This window comes from Chrysemys picta, chromosome 6 (assembly GCF_011386835.1).
Source record: "Chrysemys picta bellii isolate R12L10 chromosome 6, ASM1138683v2, whole genome shotgun sequence".
NCBI lineage: Eukaryota > Metazoa > Chordata > Testudines > Emydidae > Chrysemys > Chrysemys picta.
In genome coordinates, this window is record NC_088796.1 from 117,903,644 (window position 1) to 117,921,366 (window position 17,723).

Below are 17,723 nucleotides of genomic sequence, written 5' to 3' on the forward strand. Positions count from 1 at the left end.
CAGGAGTGAATGGACAAAATGAGGCTGTGTGCCTGTTTATAAACGGGGGAGGGGGATATTCAGTCAACTTGACCTCTGAGTAGGGGAGGGCACACAGGTAAACAGACAGGTCAGTAACAGTCTCCTGCAAAGCAGTTGGGGTGGGGGGTGGGGGAGCTACTGGAAGACTGCCAAAGTAGTTTGCAGCAGCATTGTATACACACAAATGATAGAACAGACTAACTCGCTTTGCAGCAAAGTTAGTTCACTTTGAAAGAGAATGCTATAGTTTGTGATAAATGCAGAGTTGGTGCACTACCATGAATTTTGTTGTGTGTAGATAAGTCTTTTAAAAGTGGATTAACGCAAAAAGCTGCAGATTAACCACACTGTATAGACAAGTCTTTAGTGCCCATTGTGGGTTTTGACGAGGTGCGGACCTCTGCCTGCTAAAGCAAGTCAATGAACACTGCTGGAAGCCAACACTTGGTATATAGCATGCTGTGTGGCAAATGTCTGTCTGGTAGCTGTTACAGAGGTGGTTGTATTTCAGTGTTAAAGTGGTTGTATGTACAAACTGTGTGTTTGTGAAGCATTTTAGGTTGAAAAATACTGTATGAATGAAAGAATAACAGATATTTGCATCTATGCGGCACTTTCATTCTAAAAAGTTTTTCTAATCCAGTGATAACCTCTGTCAGTGCAGTCTCCCTTCCTATTTACAAAATAATTTGTCCTGATCCAGTCTCAAGAGAGCACCAGTGCCATCAATTTCCCATCAGTAGCACCACCAGTGAAGGGACAATATTGCCATTAGAATATTGCAGTTGATAATGACTAAAATTAAATGAGGGAGTTGAGTTGTAAATGCACCAGGTGCATGCTCATATTTAATTGCACCTAGTGGAAAGTGAAAAGGAGACTAAATAAATGAACCATGTGAACCAATACAAGATTCCACCAATCTATGGAAGCTCATTGGATGTAGGAAAGGACAATACTCTTTCAGGGGAGTATCTCTCTCTAACAAACTGGTCCACAGACTAGAAAAGCTGCAGAACCCCTACAATCTGTTATTGGCTTCTTACTTACCCCATGGGAATCTTTTTCACTTCAAATAGGTTAAGATGATGTTCTAAAGATATGTCTGTCTAGGTATGTATATGGTCCCATACTCCCTAGTAGCTGGGGACCCCACAACCATTAATGGAGTATTTATTTCCATAGTATTGATGGGGAAACTGAGTCACAGACAGCTTTAAATGACTTGCTCAAGTTCACAGGGTAGCTGTAACAGAGCCAGGAACTGGATTTAGGCGGTATAGGTTCAAGTCCAGTGGCCAACCATCCATCTTTCACAACAAAACATTTTCGGGTGACAACAGTAGTGCTCATGCCTCTAAAGGGGAAGGCGTTAAGGGGGCCTGAAACTTGTTCCCTCCTCTCCCCCGAGCTGGGCGTCATTTCTCCACACCGTGTTTCCAATGAGCGTGGCACTGCTGGTATCCGGATTCATCCCCCAGCGCCTGCCTGCGCCGCTGCACGCCAGACATATGGGATCAATCAGGGCTCTCGGTGCCGCTGCGTTTGCTTTGGGAATGCGGACAGGCTGAGCGCGCTGGGGGCTCTGGTGCCCTGGAATCCAGTCAGCAGCAACTGGAGCCCAGGGGAGGGGAGAGCCGGGAGAAGAGCCGCTGATCTCGCCTGCCCCCTTCCCTTCCACCCCGCAGTAGGCGGCGAGAGGCAGCGAGCGAGCACCGACGGCGACCCGTCCCTTTGCAGCCGCGAGTGCCAGAGACCGGGACTGCCGCGCGTCCTGCTGTGAATGGGGCAGAGCGCCGGGAGCTGATCCCCGGCCAGGGCGCGGCGCCCGGAGCCGAGCGCGGAGTCCCCGCCGGCTGCGCTCTGCCCGGGGCGGGGGCCCGGACCATGTGGCCCCTGCTGGCTCTCTGCTGCTGGGGGGGCCTGGCGCTGGGCTGGGCGGGCGCTCCGCAGCCCCCGCTCAACTTCACCGCCCTCGCCCTGGCCGCCTCGCGGGTGGCCCTGCAGCCGCCGCCGCCGCCGGACACCACGGCCGCCAAGGTGGAGAGGCTGGGCCGCTCCTTCAAGCGCCAGGTGCGGCGGCTGCGGGAGCGCAGCGGGAGGCTGGAGCTGGTCTTCCTGGTGGACGAGTCCTCGAGCGTGGGGCCCGCCAACTTCCTCAGCGAGCTGCGCTTCGTCAAGAAGCTGCTCTCCGACTTCCCCGTGGTGCCGGCCGCCACGCGCGTGGCCATCGTCACCTTCTCCTCCAAGAGCAACGTGGTGCCGCGCGTGGACTACATCTCCCAGCGCCGGGCGCGCCAGCACAAGTGCGCGCTGCTCAGCCGCGAGATCCCGGCCATCGCCTACCGCGGCGGCGGCACCTACACCAAGGGCGCCTTCCAGCAGGCGGCGGTAAGGGACCGGGCACCCACCCCTTGGGCACACACCCCCTGAGCGCCCAGCCCCTGGGCACACACCTACTGGGCACCCATCCCCTGGGCGCACAGCCAGCGGGCACACACCCCTTGGGCACACAGCCACCGGGCACACACCTACCAGGCACCCACCCCCTGAGCGCACAGCCACTGGGGGCACAGCCAGCAGACACACACACCCTGAGCACACAGCCAGCGGGCACACACCTACCGGGCACCCACCCCCTGGGCGCACAGCCACTGGGGGCACAGCCAGCAGACACACACCCCCTGAGCACACAGCCAGCGGGCACACACCTACCAGGCACCCACCCCCTGAGCACACAGCCAGCGGGCACACACCTACCGGGCACCCATCCCCTGGGCGCACATCTACTGGGCACCCATCTTCTGGGCGCACAGCCACTGGGCACACACCTACCGGGCACCCACCCCCTGAGTGCACAGCCCCCGGGCACACACCGGGCACCCACCCCCTGAGCACACAGACAGCGGGCACACACCTGCCAGGCACCCACCCCCTGAGCGCACAGCCACCGGGCACACACCTACCGGGCACCCACCCCCTGAGCACACAGCCAGCGGGCGCACACCTACTGGGCACACCCCCCCAGGCGCACAGCCAGCGGGCACACACCCCCTGAGCACACAGCCAGCGGGCACACACCTACCGGGCACCCACCCCCTGAGCGCACAGCCACCAAGCACACACCTACCGGGCAACCACCCCCTGAGCGCACAGCCAGCGGGCACACAACTAGTGGACACCCCCCCCCTGAGCGCACAGCCAGCGGGCACCCACCTACCGGGCATACACCCACGGGCTCACACCAGGCACCCACCTCCGGGCACACAGCCAGTGGGCACCCACCAGGCACCCACCCACCAGGCACCCACCTCCAGGCACACAGCCAGCGGGCACCCACCTACTGGGCACACACCCCCGGGCGCACAGCCAGCGGGCACACACCTACCAGGCACCCACCCCCTGGGCGCACAGCCAGCGGGCACACACCTACCAGGCACCCACCCCCTGGGCGCACAGCCAGCGGGCACACACCTACCGGGCACCCACCCCCTGAGCGCACAGCCACTGGGCACATACCTACCGGGCACACACCTACCGGGCACCCACCCCCTGGGCGCACAGCCCCCGGGCACACACCTACCGGGCACCCACCCCCTGAGCACACAGCCAGCGAGCACACACCTACCAGACACCCACCCCCTGGGCGCACAGCCACTGGGCACACACCTACTGGGCACCCACCCCCTGAGCACACAGCCAGCGAGCACACACCTACCGGGCACCCACCCCCTGAGCACACAGCCAGCGGGCACCCACTCACCTGTGCACGCACACCCACCAGGCACACACCTACCTGTGTGCACCCCCACTAGACACACCTATATCCACCCACCTGGGCACATATCTTCTGGGCATACCCACCTTCAATGTGTACACACCTGTACACACTGCAGACAGTATATTCAATATAAACTCATTGGAGGTTGTATACAGTATACACAAATACAGTACATTATGCACATCCACACCCTAAGAAATCTACGAAATCTACCATCACTTAACATAGGTAAATGTTTTCTTCCTCACTAGATGCTGTTCATGTGTTGTTATACATAGAACTCATTTATTCTTATGTAAAATAGAATTTGTTCATATAACACGTCATGTTTGTAAACTATCTAAAATGTTATGGATGAAATCTTTGACCCACTAAAGTGAATGGCAAAACTCTTATGGACTTCAGTAGGGCTAGGATTTCCCATCTGCGTGCACACACGAGTGAGTATGGGTGATATATATACCCACAATGACAGTAATTCTGAACTCATTTAGGACTAATTACTATGTGGTTTCCACAAGTATGGATGTCTCTGTGTGTATAAACTCATTGATTTGAAGCATATGCATTCATTTGTGTAAGGGGCTCTGGACCATCACTGGGGCTCATAGACACTACTGCAACATAAATAATACAGTATACTGTGTAAATAATATCCATAATTACATATATCTACATATGTGTATTAACATTTACACATACATCTATCTGATTTTCTGTTATGTTGAAGTACACATCATGAGTAAAATTTTCAAAAGCACCTAACTGAGCACCTTAGGCTTCTAAGTCCCATTTAGGAGGTGACTTAAGCATCTAAGGATACATCTATACTGGGAAAAAAAATCCCACCGAGCAGTGACTCTCAGAGTCCGAGTCAACTGACTCACTCTACAGAGTGAAAAATAGCTGTATGGACATTCCCTCTTGGGCTGGTTCCCGAAATCTGAGACCCTCCTACCTCACCGGGCACCCACCTACTGGGTGCACACCCGTGCACACAGCCACCAGGCTCACACCTACCGGACATCCACCCATACAACTGCCACAGTGTGTTTTTATTTGTTTTGCAGTGTAGAAGTATGCGAAGTGTCTAAGTTGTCTAAGTAATTTTTGAAAATGGGACTTGGATGCTCTGAAGAATTTATCCTATTCCTATATCTGTCTAGATACACAAAGCAAAACATATTTATATACTGTATGTAGGTAAACATTTTAATTATTGAAGAGTAGGTAAGACTTAATAGCTTCTCTATTTCCTGTACCTGAGTTTTTGACAGATTATCTAAATAGATCATTAGTGATTTCAGTAGGAATTTTGCTTTAATAGGAAATGAATAAGGATTTGACCCAGTGTGGGGCTCAGGACTGACAGGTTAAATTATTCCCTCCTCCTGCTCCCCATATTTGATAATAGAATATGATGTTCACTTTCTAGTGTGCCTTAGTGTTGTATATGGAAATCACACTTTAAAAAGAAATCCACACGGTAATTCTGTGGTTGTGGAATTAAGCTGTTATAGGCTCAATATCATGAGAATTTTCTTAAAAGTTTAAAGAATTAATCTTGAAGTAATTGTGTTATAAACAAAATTTAAGTACGTTACAACTCCATAGAAATCATGTAGTACGTTTTCCTTGACGTGTAATCCTGACTAAATCGACTTTTAAAAACAAGCAAGGTTAGACATAGATGATTTCGTTATACAAGCACAGCTAAATAATGTATTCCATGGGCACAATAGTATTGCTGTCACCTACGTTTTCTTTATTAGGATTTGATAAGTTGGGAAGTATCACTTCATGTTCTGGCAGTGTATTGAGAAGGAATGACATTACTACATTTCACTGAATTAGTAGCTTCCCCTCTCTCAGTTAAAAAAGGAAGTACTGCGCTGAGGTCCTGTATTGTACGTCTTCTTTCTGTCAGACAAATTACAACTTTGGGAATACTCTCCTTTCTAGGAACTTGAAAAAGAAGACTTTACTATGTTTAGAATACCACTGTTGAAGTGAACTTAGCAAAATACACATCAGTGTAACAAGCAGCTTTCTTTTCTTCCTCTGAACTATTGTGCTCCTGTCATCTATTTTTAACTGCTTTTTCTTATAGCTATGATTTTTTTTGTCTTTCTTTTTTTCCACTTGTTGGCCCCATTTCTTCTGTTCCCAATAAGTTGAATAAAAATGAAATCCAGAATCCTCATTTTCTTTTCCAATTTGCAGAGTATATTAAACAAATAGAACCAAGAGCCCTGGAAATAATTAATGAGTCCCAGGTAAACCATTCCAGGCTCCGAGTAATAGTTACAAGTCGTGTGTGGTATTATGTGTAAATACTTTAGATTAGAAGATAAATGAACCATGGCATGACATAATTGTCACTAACACCAACGAGTACAGTAACTGAAGCATTGCTTTAGAATCCCCTGTAAGGAGTGTTGCACCTTTTAATATACTGTATGTTGTGTAATGCTGCAGCCGCAGATGCTGACTCTTCCTCATACAAAAAGTGAAAGGGTTCTCTTCCGCTCTTTAGCACTATCTGTGGAGGGATCTTTGGAAGAGGGTTACTGCAGAGTTGTTGTCTCTCTGCAGTGCTATCCTCCTGCATGTTTACCAGGACGTAAGAAACCTCGCAGATGGAGGACTCAACCTTCTAGACATATGGAAATATGAAAGAGGTGTATCAGCATGAGCCACCAGTGAGGTCCTGGGACAAAGCCCTGGTGAGAAGTTCAGCCCCTATCATCATCCTCAGTTGCTGGGATTTCCATTAAAGTGCTGTTCATGGATCCTGTTCCTTATTTCCCAGGTCTCTGGCTGGTGGGTCTTGCCCACGTGCTCAGCGTCTAACTGATTGCCATATTTGGGGTCGGGAAGGAATTTTCCCCCGGGTCAGATTGGCAGAGACCCTGGAGGGTTTTCACCTTCCTCTGCAGCGTGGGTCACGGGTCACTTTCAGGTTTAAACTAGTGTTTAAATGGTGGGTCTCTGTAACTTGAAGTCTTTAAATCGTGATTTGAGGATGTCAGTAACTCAGCCGGAGATTCTGGGTCTGTTACAAGAGTGGGCGAGTGAGGGTCAGTGGCCTGTCATGTGCAGGAGATCAGACGACATGATCATGATGGTCCCTTCTGGCCTTAAAGTCTTTGAGCCTGAGTCTATTTCATATCAGCACTTATCTAGCAGGGATTTGGTACATTTGAAGAGCCATACCCTCTAGATGCTGAAAGGGCCCAAGAGCCTCTTGATGCTACTTTGTCAAGCAGTCACCATGTGAAACTGAGGTGAATCTAGTCTGTGATAGAAATAACCAAAGTCTTGTTGATTTCACTTGATAACACTTTGGGCATCCAGAGAGGAAGGTACTGAAGCTGACAGTGACTGCAGACAGATAACACCATCATGTTACATTCACTTCACTTTCAGAAGGTGTTCTTTGCAACTGGATGGGCTAGAAACTTCTTTTATGTTTTAAATGATAGTGTAAAATCTGAAGAAAAAGATGGTTTAGACTGCCGTATTTAGGATTTTTCAAACTTAGCTTTTGACAGTCATCTTTGATAGTATTTAGTTTTTGTTTTTTTATTGAGATATGTTTCAAGTTGTGTTGATGTAACCACATTCCATACTCTGATAATCTATTTTACGAAAATATAGTTTCTAAATCTTAAAACATTTTCTAGACAACACAACCTTCCTGACTCTCAATAACCCAAATTTAGATGAATAAATCTAAAGATACAGTTTAAATATTAGACTCCGAATACTCGGGTACATCACTCATGAAAAATTAAACCGCTCCTGACATGTGAACATGTTAACCATGTGAAAGTGTCAGAGGTGTATTTTCTTCTCATTGTGCATACATAGAAACGTTAATGGAAGCTAACCACATGCGGTGAAGGGAGCGCTGACGCTCAAGGAAAGAGTGCTTCCTTTTTGTCAGTTTTAAGCAGTGAACAATTTGTGATCATTTTTGTTTGTTTTGAAGTTACGCTGCAAAGATTTATTTATAGAAAATAGTGTGAGCAATTAATCATTACAGATAAAACACTCTGAAGTTATGGATTAATTGAAAGACTAACTGGCAGTAGCCTCTTGAGAAATCATTCACTAAAAATAGTGATAGCCACAGGTGTGTTTTTTTTTCTCTTCACATGAAAGTGCAATTAATTACTGTCTAAAATGGAAGAAAGAACTATAGCTGTGCACTCTTGCTGAGTTAAAGTAAGAGTTAATATAAAGATAGACTTTAAAAGGCAGGTCAAACTATTACAAGGGGCATTGTACAACAATAGTTAAGGGAGTTATTTAGATGTATTTTATGCTACTAATTATTAAACTAAAAAAGGTCAGATCCTCAGCTGTGGTCAATCAGCATACCTCCCTTGACTTCAACGGCGATATGCAGCTTTGCACCAGTTGAAGATCTGGCCCAAAATCTGCAGAATTAGACAACACACCCTATCTATTTCTAAATGCATCTGGTCTTTTTCTTTTTTTTTTTAATGGCTTTTATCTTCTAATCTGATCTTGATAGTGTATAACAAGCCAGTATGTCAAATTCAGTGTTCTGTTGTTACCCAATTAACAAACATGACAAACAGTGGTTTACAAAAGAATGTAAGCACATTTATTAGAGTAAACTATTTTAATGCTTATTTAGTGTTTGTTTAAATAAGTTATGTTGCTTTTGTTTCTTCTTGATGTCAAAAGCATAAACTTACAGAGTGCAGAATTATTATCCATTGGGCTATCCTTGATAATCAGATTTCAATTTCAGCACATTTTAAAGATAATTCTTTTCCAGTTTAGTTTCAGATATTTTGTATTATATTTTTAAAATGCAGTTCTGCTCTGAAAATTGACTACGTAAAAAATGGCGCACTCTGATTCATCAGATCTACTCCCTGTGTGCATTTAGAGTCATATTTGTGGACTTTATTGACAACAGATGAGTAATCTCATTTTTATTCCTGCAGAATTGACATAGCTAATGTAGAATGAGCAGCGGATTCTTTTCCATCTTGTGCATCATCAACAGGATGTTCACTAAAATCTCCCATCGGTTACAACTGTGCAAACTCTCTGAAGGCTGCACAGGTCTCACTGTGGGCCTCACTTGGCTAGTAGAATGTCTTATGATGGTTGTGATAGAAAAAGTTGGAGAGAACCCAGCTTAACTCTAAGATCCCAGGTTGAGATTGCAGGGCTGGCAGTTTACAAGTAAACAAATATGTACCTTTTTAAAACTGAGCAAATTTTATATGGAATCCTTAAGAGACAATACGCAAGGAACCCTACAATGTGCCCATAGTGCCACTATTACAGAGTCACTTTTCAGAATACAACCACCCCTGAAGTTAATTTAGTGCTGTGATTGAGAGCCCTGGATACTGACGTTCTCTGTGGTATCTATTCACAAAATAAGTACAGCGTGGTCAGCGGCAGCTCACACCTCTCCACACTATTCATTAATGATCTAAATACTGCCATGGAGGGGCCAACTCTAGGAGTGAAAGGGTAATTCAGGCTTCATGTCAATTCAGATCTTTAACCTTCCTGCTGAGACTAGCAACAAGTGAGCTATTCAGCATCCTTTGTGAGGCCAGACTGTGTCATGTGGACACCCGTTCATTAGGAGTCAGTGTGTTATTGCCCTGATATTCTATATCTATCATACACATTTTATTCAGAAGAAGAAAAATCAAGTATTTAGCATCATCCATTTTTTTTAAAGTTCCTTTTGGTTTGTGAATAACTTAAAATGCCAAAATTTGCATAATACAACAAATATGCAAATTCAGCAGCTGCCCTCCCACACACTTCACATACGTTGCAGGGCCAGCCAAATGCTCAGAAGCTTTCCCTTCGGCACATGCAAAACTTGAAGCTGATAGGTGCTTGGCTCACATTGCCTGGCCCTCTCCTAGGGCATGTCTGCACTGGAGCTGGAAGATGTAAATTCCAGTTCGAGGAGACTTGCTCACGCTAGGTCTGATTCAGCTACTCCATAAAAACAGCAGTGTAGCCGTGGTACCATAAGCTGCTAACTGTCCTGAATATGTACCTATGGTCCTGGTTGGGATTGTACTTGGGGCGGCTAGCTTCTCCCGCCATTCACGCTACTGCGGCTACACTTCTATTTTTAGAACACTAGCTCAATCAGAGCTAGAATGGGTATGTCTCCTCCAGCTGGAATTTACACCTTTTAGCTCTAATGTTGACATGCCAGCTACGTCTACGCTGCAGTCTGGGTTGTGATTATAACACATGTAGAGACATCTGAGCTAACTGTAATCTAACTAGCTCAGATACCAGGAGCACTGAAGCTGTAGCAGCCCAGTTTTCAGTGCAGGCTAGCTGCCAGAGTAAGTAACCAGGGCCCCAGGTGGGCTGGAACAGTCTACACTGAAGGCTGTATTGTTGTGGTTTCACTACTATCGGTACCCAAGCTTGCTAAATTAAGTGATCTCAGATATTCCTATGCATGCTGCAGTCACATCCCCTGGTTGCAGTGCAGATATACTCGTAGACCAGGCAAACTGAGTTGAGTGTCTATGGGTACATGTGCATAGTAAAAACCCCCACATGGCAGCAGGTCTCAGCGCCCTGGTCAATTGACCGGTTGCTCATGCTACAGGGCTAAAAATAATGTTCGGGCTCAGACTTGCCTGGCTAAGCTGATTTTCCACCTGCTTTGCACTGCCGGGATAAGGAGTGCTATCTGAACTTCCAGCATTTGAAAATGAGAGATCATTACAATAAATATCACACCTAAAATGTGTGTTTGGGTTTCTGGAATATTGCCAAAGATTTTAATACACTAGACATCTTGTTGAGGGTATTGGAAATTAGCCATCTAGTTGCCCGAAGTTCACTTTTCATGTGTAGTACAGAGGTCCTTTCTAGTTTGATCCATCCCATTTGGTCTGTCCAGTGAGCCAGTAACATTCTCATAGAGTTTAAGGCCAGAAGGGACCCTCGTGTTCATATAGTCTGACCTCCTGCACACCGCAGGCCACAGGACCCACTCTTGTAACAGACCCATAAGCTCTGGCTGCGTTACTGAAGTCTTCAAATCTTGATCTCAAGACTTCACGTTACAGAGAATCCACCATTTACTCTAGTTCAACCCAGCAAGTGACCTGTGCCCCATGCTACAGGGGAAGGCGAAAACCCTCCAGGGTCTCTGCCAATCTTACCTGGGGCAATATTTCTTTCCAGCCCTAAATATGATTACAAGCTGAAAACAGTTCAGAAGTGTGTTTTAAGAAGAGATTTGAATGAAGACAGGGAGATGAGATGACATGGAAGAAAGCAGAATGATGAAAGACAGTGCATGTGTAGGGACCCATTTTGGCTGCACATGGTAAGCACGTACTTCTGAAAATTCAGTCATTCAGAATTACTGTAACAACAGGTGTCCGATCAATTGATTAAATCTACATAAGTGATTTGGTTGAACTGAAATAACATCATTGTAATAGAACACTGCAACAGGATTAGCCTGTCCCACTCTGAAAATAATAGTCATGCTTGGCTTTTATGTAGTAGCAAGAGCCCATTTCTTATGGCACTGATGTTCTAATCTATGGGCAATTAGGGCAATGTAACGTCCTTAATTTTGTGCATGCAGCTCTCATTGTGGAAATGTGGAAAAGAAGCAGTGTGTCTGCAATTACGTATTGGAAAGGAATGGTATTCATTAGAGTAAATCTCTCCCTGGATAATGCAGGGAAAAAATCTTGAGAAAAACCAAAATAAAACAGACTTGCCTGATTTCATGTATTCCCACCATTCCTATCCACATGTGTGAAGAGCAGCAGTCTGTCTCAGGTCTTAAAGCAAAATTTCAACCAAAGGTCAGAACCACTAGCTATCAACAATAGCTCCTCTTTTGAATGGGAAAACCCTAAAAGAGTAGAGGATGCATCTCAATGTAACAGCCAAAACAAGTGAGTGAACCAAAAAAAGAAGGGGTAAATCAGGTGATAATACTTTGAACTTTTATTGCCTCTTCCATCTAACAGCCTCAGAGCACTTTAACAAACATCATTTGAGGTTCCTGACCATCTTGTGAGGTTCAGAAGTATTATTCCTAATTCCAGGATGAGTAGCTGAGTCACAGAAAGGTTAGGCTACCCTTCCCCCCCACCACCACCACCATCACCACACACACACACAGGGCAGTGACATTAATGTCTCAATTGACCTCATGATAGGGATTTTGAGACTACTCTGAATTAGGCCAAGGGTTTGTGTATCTTCCTGTTGCTCACAGGTTACAAACTAGATAAACATAAACAAGCTGTTGATACAGAAAGGACAAACGGCTCTGTGGGTTGGTAATGAAATGCAAAGAAGTTATAGCAATCGCTCTCTACAGGGCCGGCTCCAGGCACCAGCCTGGCAAGCAGGTGCTTGGGGCGGCCGCTCCGGAGAGGGGCGGCACGTCCAGGTATTCGGCGGCAATTTGGCGGACGGTCCCTCTCTCCCGCTGGGAGAAAAGGACCTCCCGCCGAATTGCCGCTGCAGATCGCAATCGCGGCTTTTTTTTTTTTTTTTGGCTGCTTGGGGCGGCCAAAACCCTGGAGCCAGCCCTGGCTCTCTAAAACACTTCACAGTTACTACAGCTGATAGTTGTAGCTCAGTATTTCCTAGGTATTCCCTACACTCCCTTTAAGGAGTCCTGTAAATGTTGGCATAAGGGAATACTGGAAATGCTGGGGTAACATTATTTTGGCATCTAAGATAACACTGAACCTTTTTAAGGACAACCACTCTGCTAGCATGACTCCATCCCGGAATGCCAGGGCCTGAGAGATGTTATCTGATGATTATCTGAGCTGAATTAGTCCAGCTCAGTTCAGTTCCTCATGGACAGGTGTCTTTATCACAAATGGCATTTTAGTTGGCAGCCTCTCCAAAGGCCAAATATTGAACAGGCACAGACACTGAGCTACTCTCTCACTCCAGAGGCAAGGCAAATGATAACAGCCGTTCCTGTGCTGTACCTGTTCAGTGGATACGAAGTCTTCAGTCTTAGATACTGCCAATCCCATACCTTTCACAAACCCTAAATTAATATTAAAAGCATAGAAAGGCAACTAGCCCTGGAATTCTTATAAGAATTCTCTGTCCTAACTGCTGAATTTCTAGAGCTGGATTTTGTGTACTAACTTTGTTACACAAGACTACATTTTTATAATTCTGAAGGCTATTCCTGGCACAGGGGAGATGGCTAGTCTGCCAGATACTTGTACACACTCAACTGAGACTGAATACACTGCAGATGGTAATAACTTTTTGCTAATGGGAAAAGAATGTTGAATTTTGTCGTAGGAGTAAAAGGATTGTGTGTTGAAACAGTCTAAAGCCTCCAATCAGTGCTTAAAACCTGAAAGAAGGGTAAAGAGAAAAGCTTACTACTGATCCTCTACAATAATTAACCAGCATTGTGACCATTTAATTGTATTTTCGGTTGGTCACTTATTAAAATTACTTTTCTGTAATTATGATATGGACCACATTTTCAATTAAACAAGTCATTCAGGGCCTAATTTTCAGAAATGCTGAGTATGAAGTCCAGGGCAGCTGTGTGTTTTCAGTGCCTCTGAGAAATAGGTCCTATCCAAATCTCCAGTATAACTCATGGGTTCTTATGCTCAGTCCATAAAAACTCAAGACCTCATCCTGAAAAATACTTGTGCTTAACTTTACGCGTGTGGGTAACTCCATTGAGTTAAGGGGGACTAGTGACATGAATAAAGTTACTTGGACATAAATGTTTATAGGGTGAGGGGCAGGGTTTGAGTCATTCTTCTTATGTAAATTAAGGTTGAAATGTTTAGAACAAAAGTGGCTTTTACAAGAGTTTTCTGGGAGGGCTGCGGGGAGAGGAAGGTGATACAGATTTTCATTAAATAAAACTGATGAAAAATGTGTGACAAATGTGTGTGAGGAAAAATGTAATCCATTTGGCCTCAGCTCCATCAGTGACCATAGATTAGGGTGAAATTTACCAGAAAACATCCAACAGTTGTAGACCTGCACTAGAATATCAAGCATTCCTTCAAGTAGCCTGTATTTAGTGCCATGTTCATAAAAAGAGGCAAAGCAACCAATTGGAGTGTCTACCATAGGCATATAATTTAAAAATAGACTTGTGTCTGCTTTCTTTGCTCAAACGCTTAATGTCTCTCCGTTTTGTTCTTTTAGTCCTCTTCCTTATACAACAGGATTCTATATCTAAGATTACAGCTGCAAGGCTTAAGGGCCAAGCTATTAATTTTTTTTTTCTAGGAGCAACGTTTAGCTGTCTGATTGTCTCTTTGGCAGGTTCCACTGTTGCCTGCATGTTTTGAATGTACACCAGGTAATTTCATGATCTCTGGTCTGAAGCAGCTGTTTGTAAGGCTGACATACGATTGGTGTCACTTTCCTTTTAATGAAATGCTCTTTATCCAGAAAATCATTTTTGGAGATTAATTCTTGATCAATAAGTGCTAGATCAGGGTATAATAATTTTAAAGGGAGATTTTGGGGAATGATATTGTGTAACTAACTGAGTGTTTTCTAGGTTTCCGTTAAATGTGCTGTGACAGCAGGTGGCCATGATGCCCACTTTCCTTCAAGATAAAAAAAAAAAAGATTTTAGATTTTCTTTGTGACACTAAAATGCTACAGGCATGTTTATTTAATGCATATATATATATATATATATACACACACACACACACACCTCTACCTCAATATAACGCTGTCCTCGGGAGCCAAAAAATCTTACCACGTTATCAGTGAAACCGCGTTATATCGAACTTGATTTGATCCGCCGGAGCGTGCAGTCCCGCCCCCCCCGGAGCGCTGCTTTACCGCGTTATATCTGAATTCGTGTTATATCGGGTGGCGTTATAACGGGGTAGAGGTGTGTGTATATATAGATATAGCTATAGATAGATAAAAAATATGATGTGCTTCTACCATGGTAATTAATTTGTGATCTCGGATTTATGAATTCCAAAAGCAGGCATAATCATGCCATAATGCTTCACAAAACATAATTCAACATGGACCTGCTCCAAACCCCACCGCAGTCAATCAGAGGCTTTCTACTGATTTTAATGAGTTTTGGATTAGGCCCTGTAAGAGGTAATGACCAGTACACTTGCACCCTCAATCAGTCTGTGATATATGTGTAACTGATATAAGGCCTGATCCTGCAGTCTTTGCTCAGGGAAAACTCTCACTAATGTCATCTCCTACACTGGGTATTACTACTACTTGTTAGCTTTGACATCGGTGTGTTGACAGCAGTATAGCTAGCAGGTGAACTAGCAGGTTCACATTCATTGGATGATGCAGTGACATTTAAAACAGTAGCTTTAGCGGTAATTGTAGAAGTAAAGTTTTTATTTTTACACACTTAAAAAAAATTGTAATTTTGAGGATTGCCCCCTTGGACACTTCCAAGTACAGTTTCCCTGAACCATTCCAGTAAAGGAGTTGCAGCTAGCAAGGGATGTGAAGGTAACAAGAAGGGTTTCTACAGGTATGTTGGCAACAAGAAGAAGGTCAGGGAAAGTGTGAGACCCTTACTGAATGGGGGAGACAACCTAGTGACAGTTATGGAAAAAGCTGAAGTACTCCATGCTTTTTTTGCCTCGGTCTTCACAGACAAAGGTCAGCTCTCAGACTGTTGCACAGGTCAACACAGTATGGGGAGGAGGTGAGCAGCCCTCAGTGGTGAAAGAACAGGTTAAGGACTATTTAGAAAAGCTGGACATGCACAAGTCCAGGGGGGTACGGATCTATTGCATCCGAGGGTGCTGAGGGAGTTGGTTGATGTGATTGCAGAGACATTGGCCGTTATCTTTGAAAACTCGTGGCGATCGGGGGGACGGGGGGGGGGGGTCCTGATCAATTGGAAAAGGCAAATATAGTGCCCATCTTTAAAAAAGGGAATATGGAGAATCCAGGGAACCACAGACCGGTCAGCCTCACCTCAGACCCCGGAAAAATCATGGAGCAGGTCCTAAAGGAATCCATTTTGAAGCACTTGGAGGAGAGGAAAGTGATCAGGAACAGTCAACATGCATTCACCAGGGGCAAATCATGCCTGACCAACCTGATTGACTTCTATGATAAGACAATTGGCGCTGTGGATATGGGGAACGTGGTGGACGAGATATACCTTGATTTTAGCAAAGCTTTTGATACGGTCTTCCTCAGTATTCTTGCCAGCAAGTTAAAAAAGTATGGATTGGATGAATGGACTATAAGGTGGATAGAAAGCTGGCTAGATCGTTGGGCTCAATGAGTAGTGATCAATGGCTCGATGTCTAGTTGGCAGCCGGTAACAAGCGGAGTGCCCCAGGGGTCTGTCCTGGGGCCGGTTTTGTTTAACATCTTCATTAATGATCTGGATGATGGGATGGTTAGCACTCTCAGCAAGTTCGCGGATGACACAAAACTGGTGGGAGAGGTAGATATGCTGGAGGGTAGGGATAGGGTTCAGAGTGACCTGGACAAATTGGAGGATTGGGCTAAAAGAAATCTGATGAGGTTCAACAAGGACAAGTGCAGAGTCCTGCACTTAGGACGGAAGAATCCAATGCACTGCTACAGGCTGGGGGCCGACTGGCTAAGCGGCAGTTCTGCAGAAAAGGACATGGGGATTACAGTGGACGAGAAGCTGGATATGAGTCAACAGTGTGCCCTTGTTGCCAAGAAGGCTAATGGCATATTGGGCTGCATTAATAGGAGCATTGCCAGCAGACTGAAGGAAGTGATTGGAATGGGTTACCTAGGGAGCTGGGGGTTGGAATCGCCATCCTTAGAGCTTTTTAAAGATCGGCTTGACCAAGCCCTGGCTGGGATGATTTAGTTGGTGTTGGTCCTGCTTTGAGCAGGGGGTTGGACTGGATCACCTCCTGAGGTCTCTTCCAACCCTAATCTTCTATGATTCTATGAAAAGTGTTTTAGGGGTGGTACAGTAACCCATTGGAGTCATATCCCGAGAAGGAATGCTCGTGGTTCAGATAAGACGGTATCTCATCCCCAAACATTATGGTGCACGTGTTCTTTGCTTTTTGTTTGCAGATATTTTGCCTGGCAAAAGTTTTATACAGATTCCAATCAAGCAGATTGCAAATGGATAGATTTAAAGCACTAATTTGCAAGATTATGCATATACTATACATCTACTCTTCAAAATGTATTGCAAAATATATTCTGAACATTAAATGACAGATGTTTCGCAGAGTACTTAAGCAATTGGATGTCATACCTATGGACAGAGAACATGTCTCAATATTGTAGTTGAAAGATTCAGAATATTTAGTGTAAGACCGGGTGAGTATGTTTAGCACGCTCCAGTGTTTAGGACTCAGTCAGTCCCACAGTCCTAACTCAGTCAGAATTGTCACTAACTCCAGTTGGAGTCTTCCTTGAGAAAGGACTGCACTATCCGGCCCTTAGTCAATACAGGAATTGTGTTCCTTCCTTTTAATGTGGGTGAGGAAAATAAGGCCTTTGTGACAGATTCTGCTTCATGGTAGCATTTCCCAGAGGAGAGGACAGGACTCAGCTCTGTCTTTCATGCTACTCCTGCCCAAATAGCAGATGTTACCTACATTGTAGTACACCAAACATGTTAATGCATTATCCTGGTGTCAGTCCAAAGAGTTACAGTTTGTGGCTAGGAATCCTGAATGGTAGCACAGATTGCTGCCTCGAAGCTATAGACTTGGGACCTTAAATTATTGTCTGAGTGGTTGGCCACACAGATTCCGCTCTTGATGCATGTGCGCTCTGTGCACATGAGATCAGAATCTTTGAGCCAGCTGTGTCCAATGGGCTGAGCCTGTGTCCTAGGTACCCTATTGGCCCTGCCAATCAAGGCCATAAAGGGTGGAAT

The 17,723-nt window shown here is 45.3% G+C and overlaps 1 protein-coding gene across 1 annotated transcript in view; it reads left to right on the top strand.

Moving 5' to 3' along the window:
• Positions 1–1,683: 1,683 nt before the first annotated feature.
• SVEP1 (sushi, von Willebrand factor type A, EGF and pentraxin domain containing 1) overlaps positions 1,684–17,723 on the top strand; it is a 169,625-nt gene continuing 153,585 nt past the window's right edge. The window contains exon 1 of the mRNA XM_065549724.1: positions 1,684–2,412. Within this exon, the coding sequence (XP_065405796.1) occupies positions 1,909–2,412 (504 nt within the window). The 5' untranslated portion in view covers positions 1,684–1,908. The remainder of the gene's footprint in view (positions 2,413–17,723) is intronic.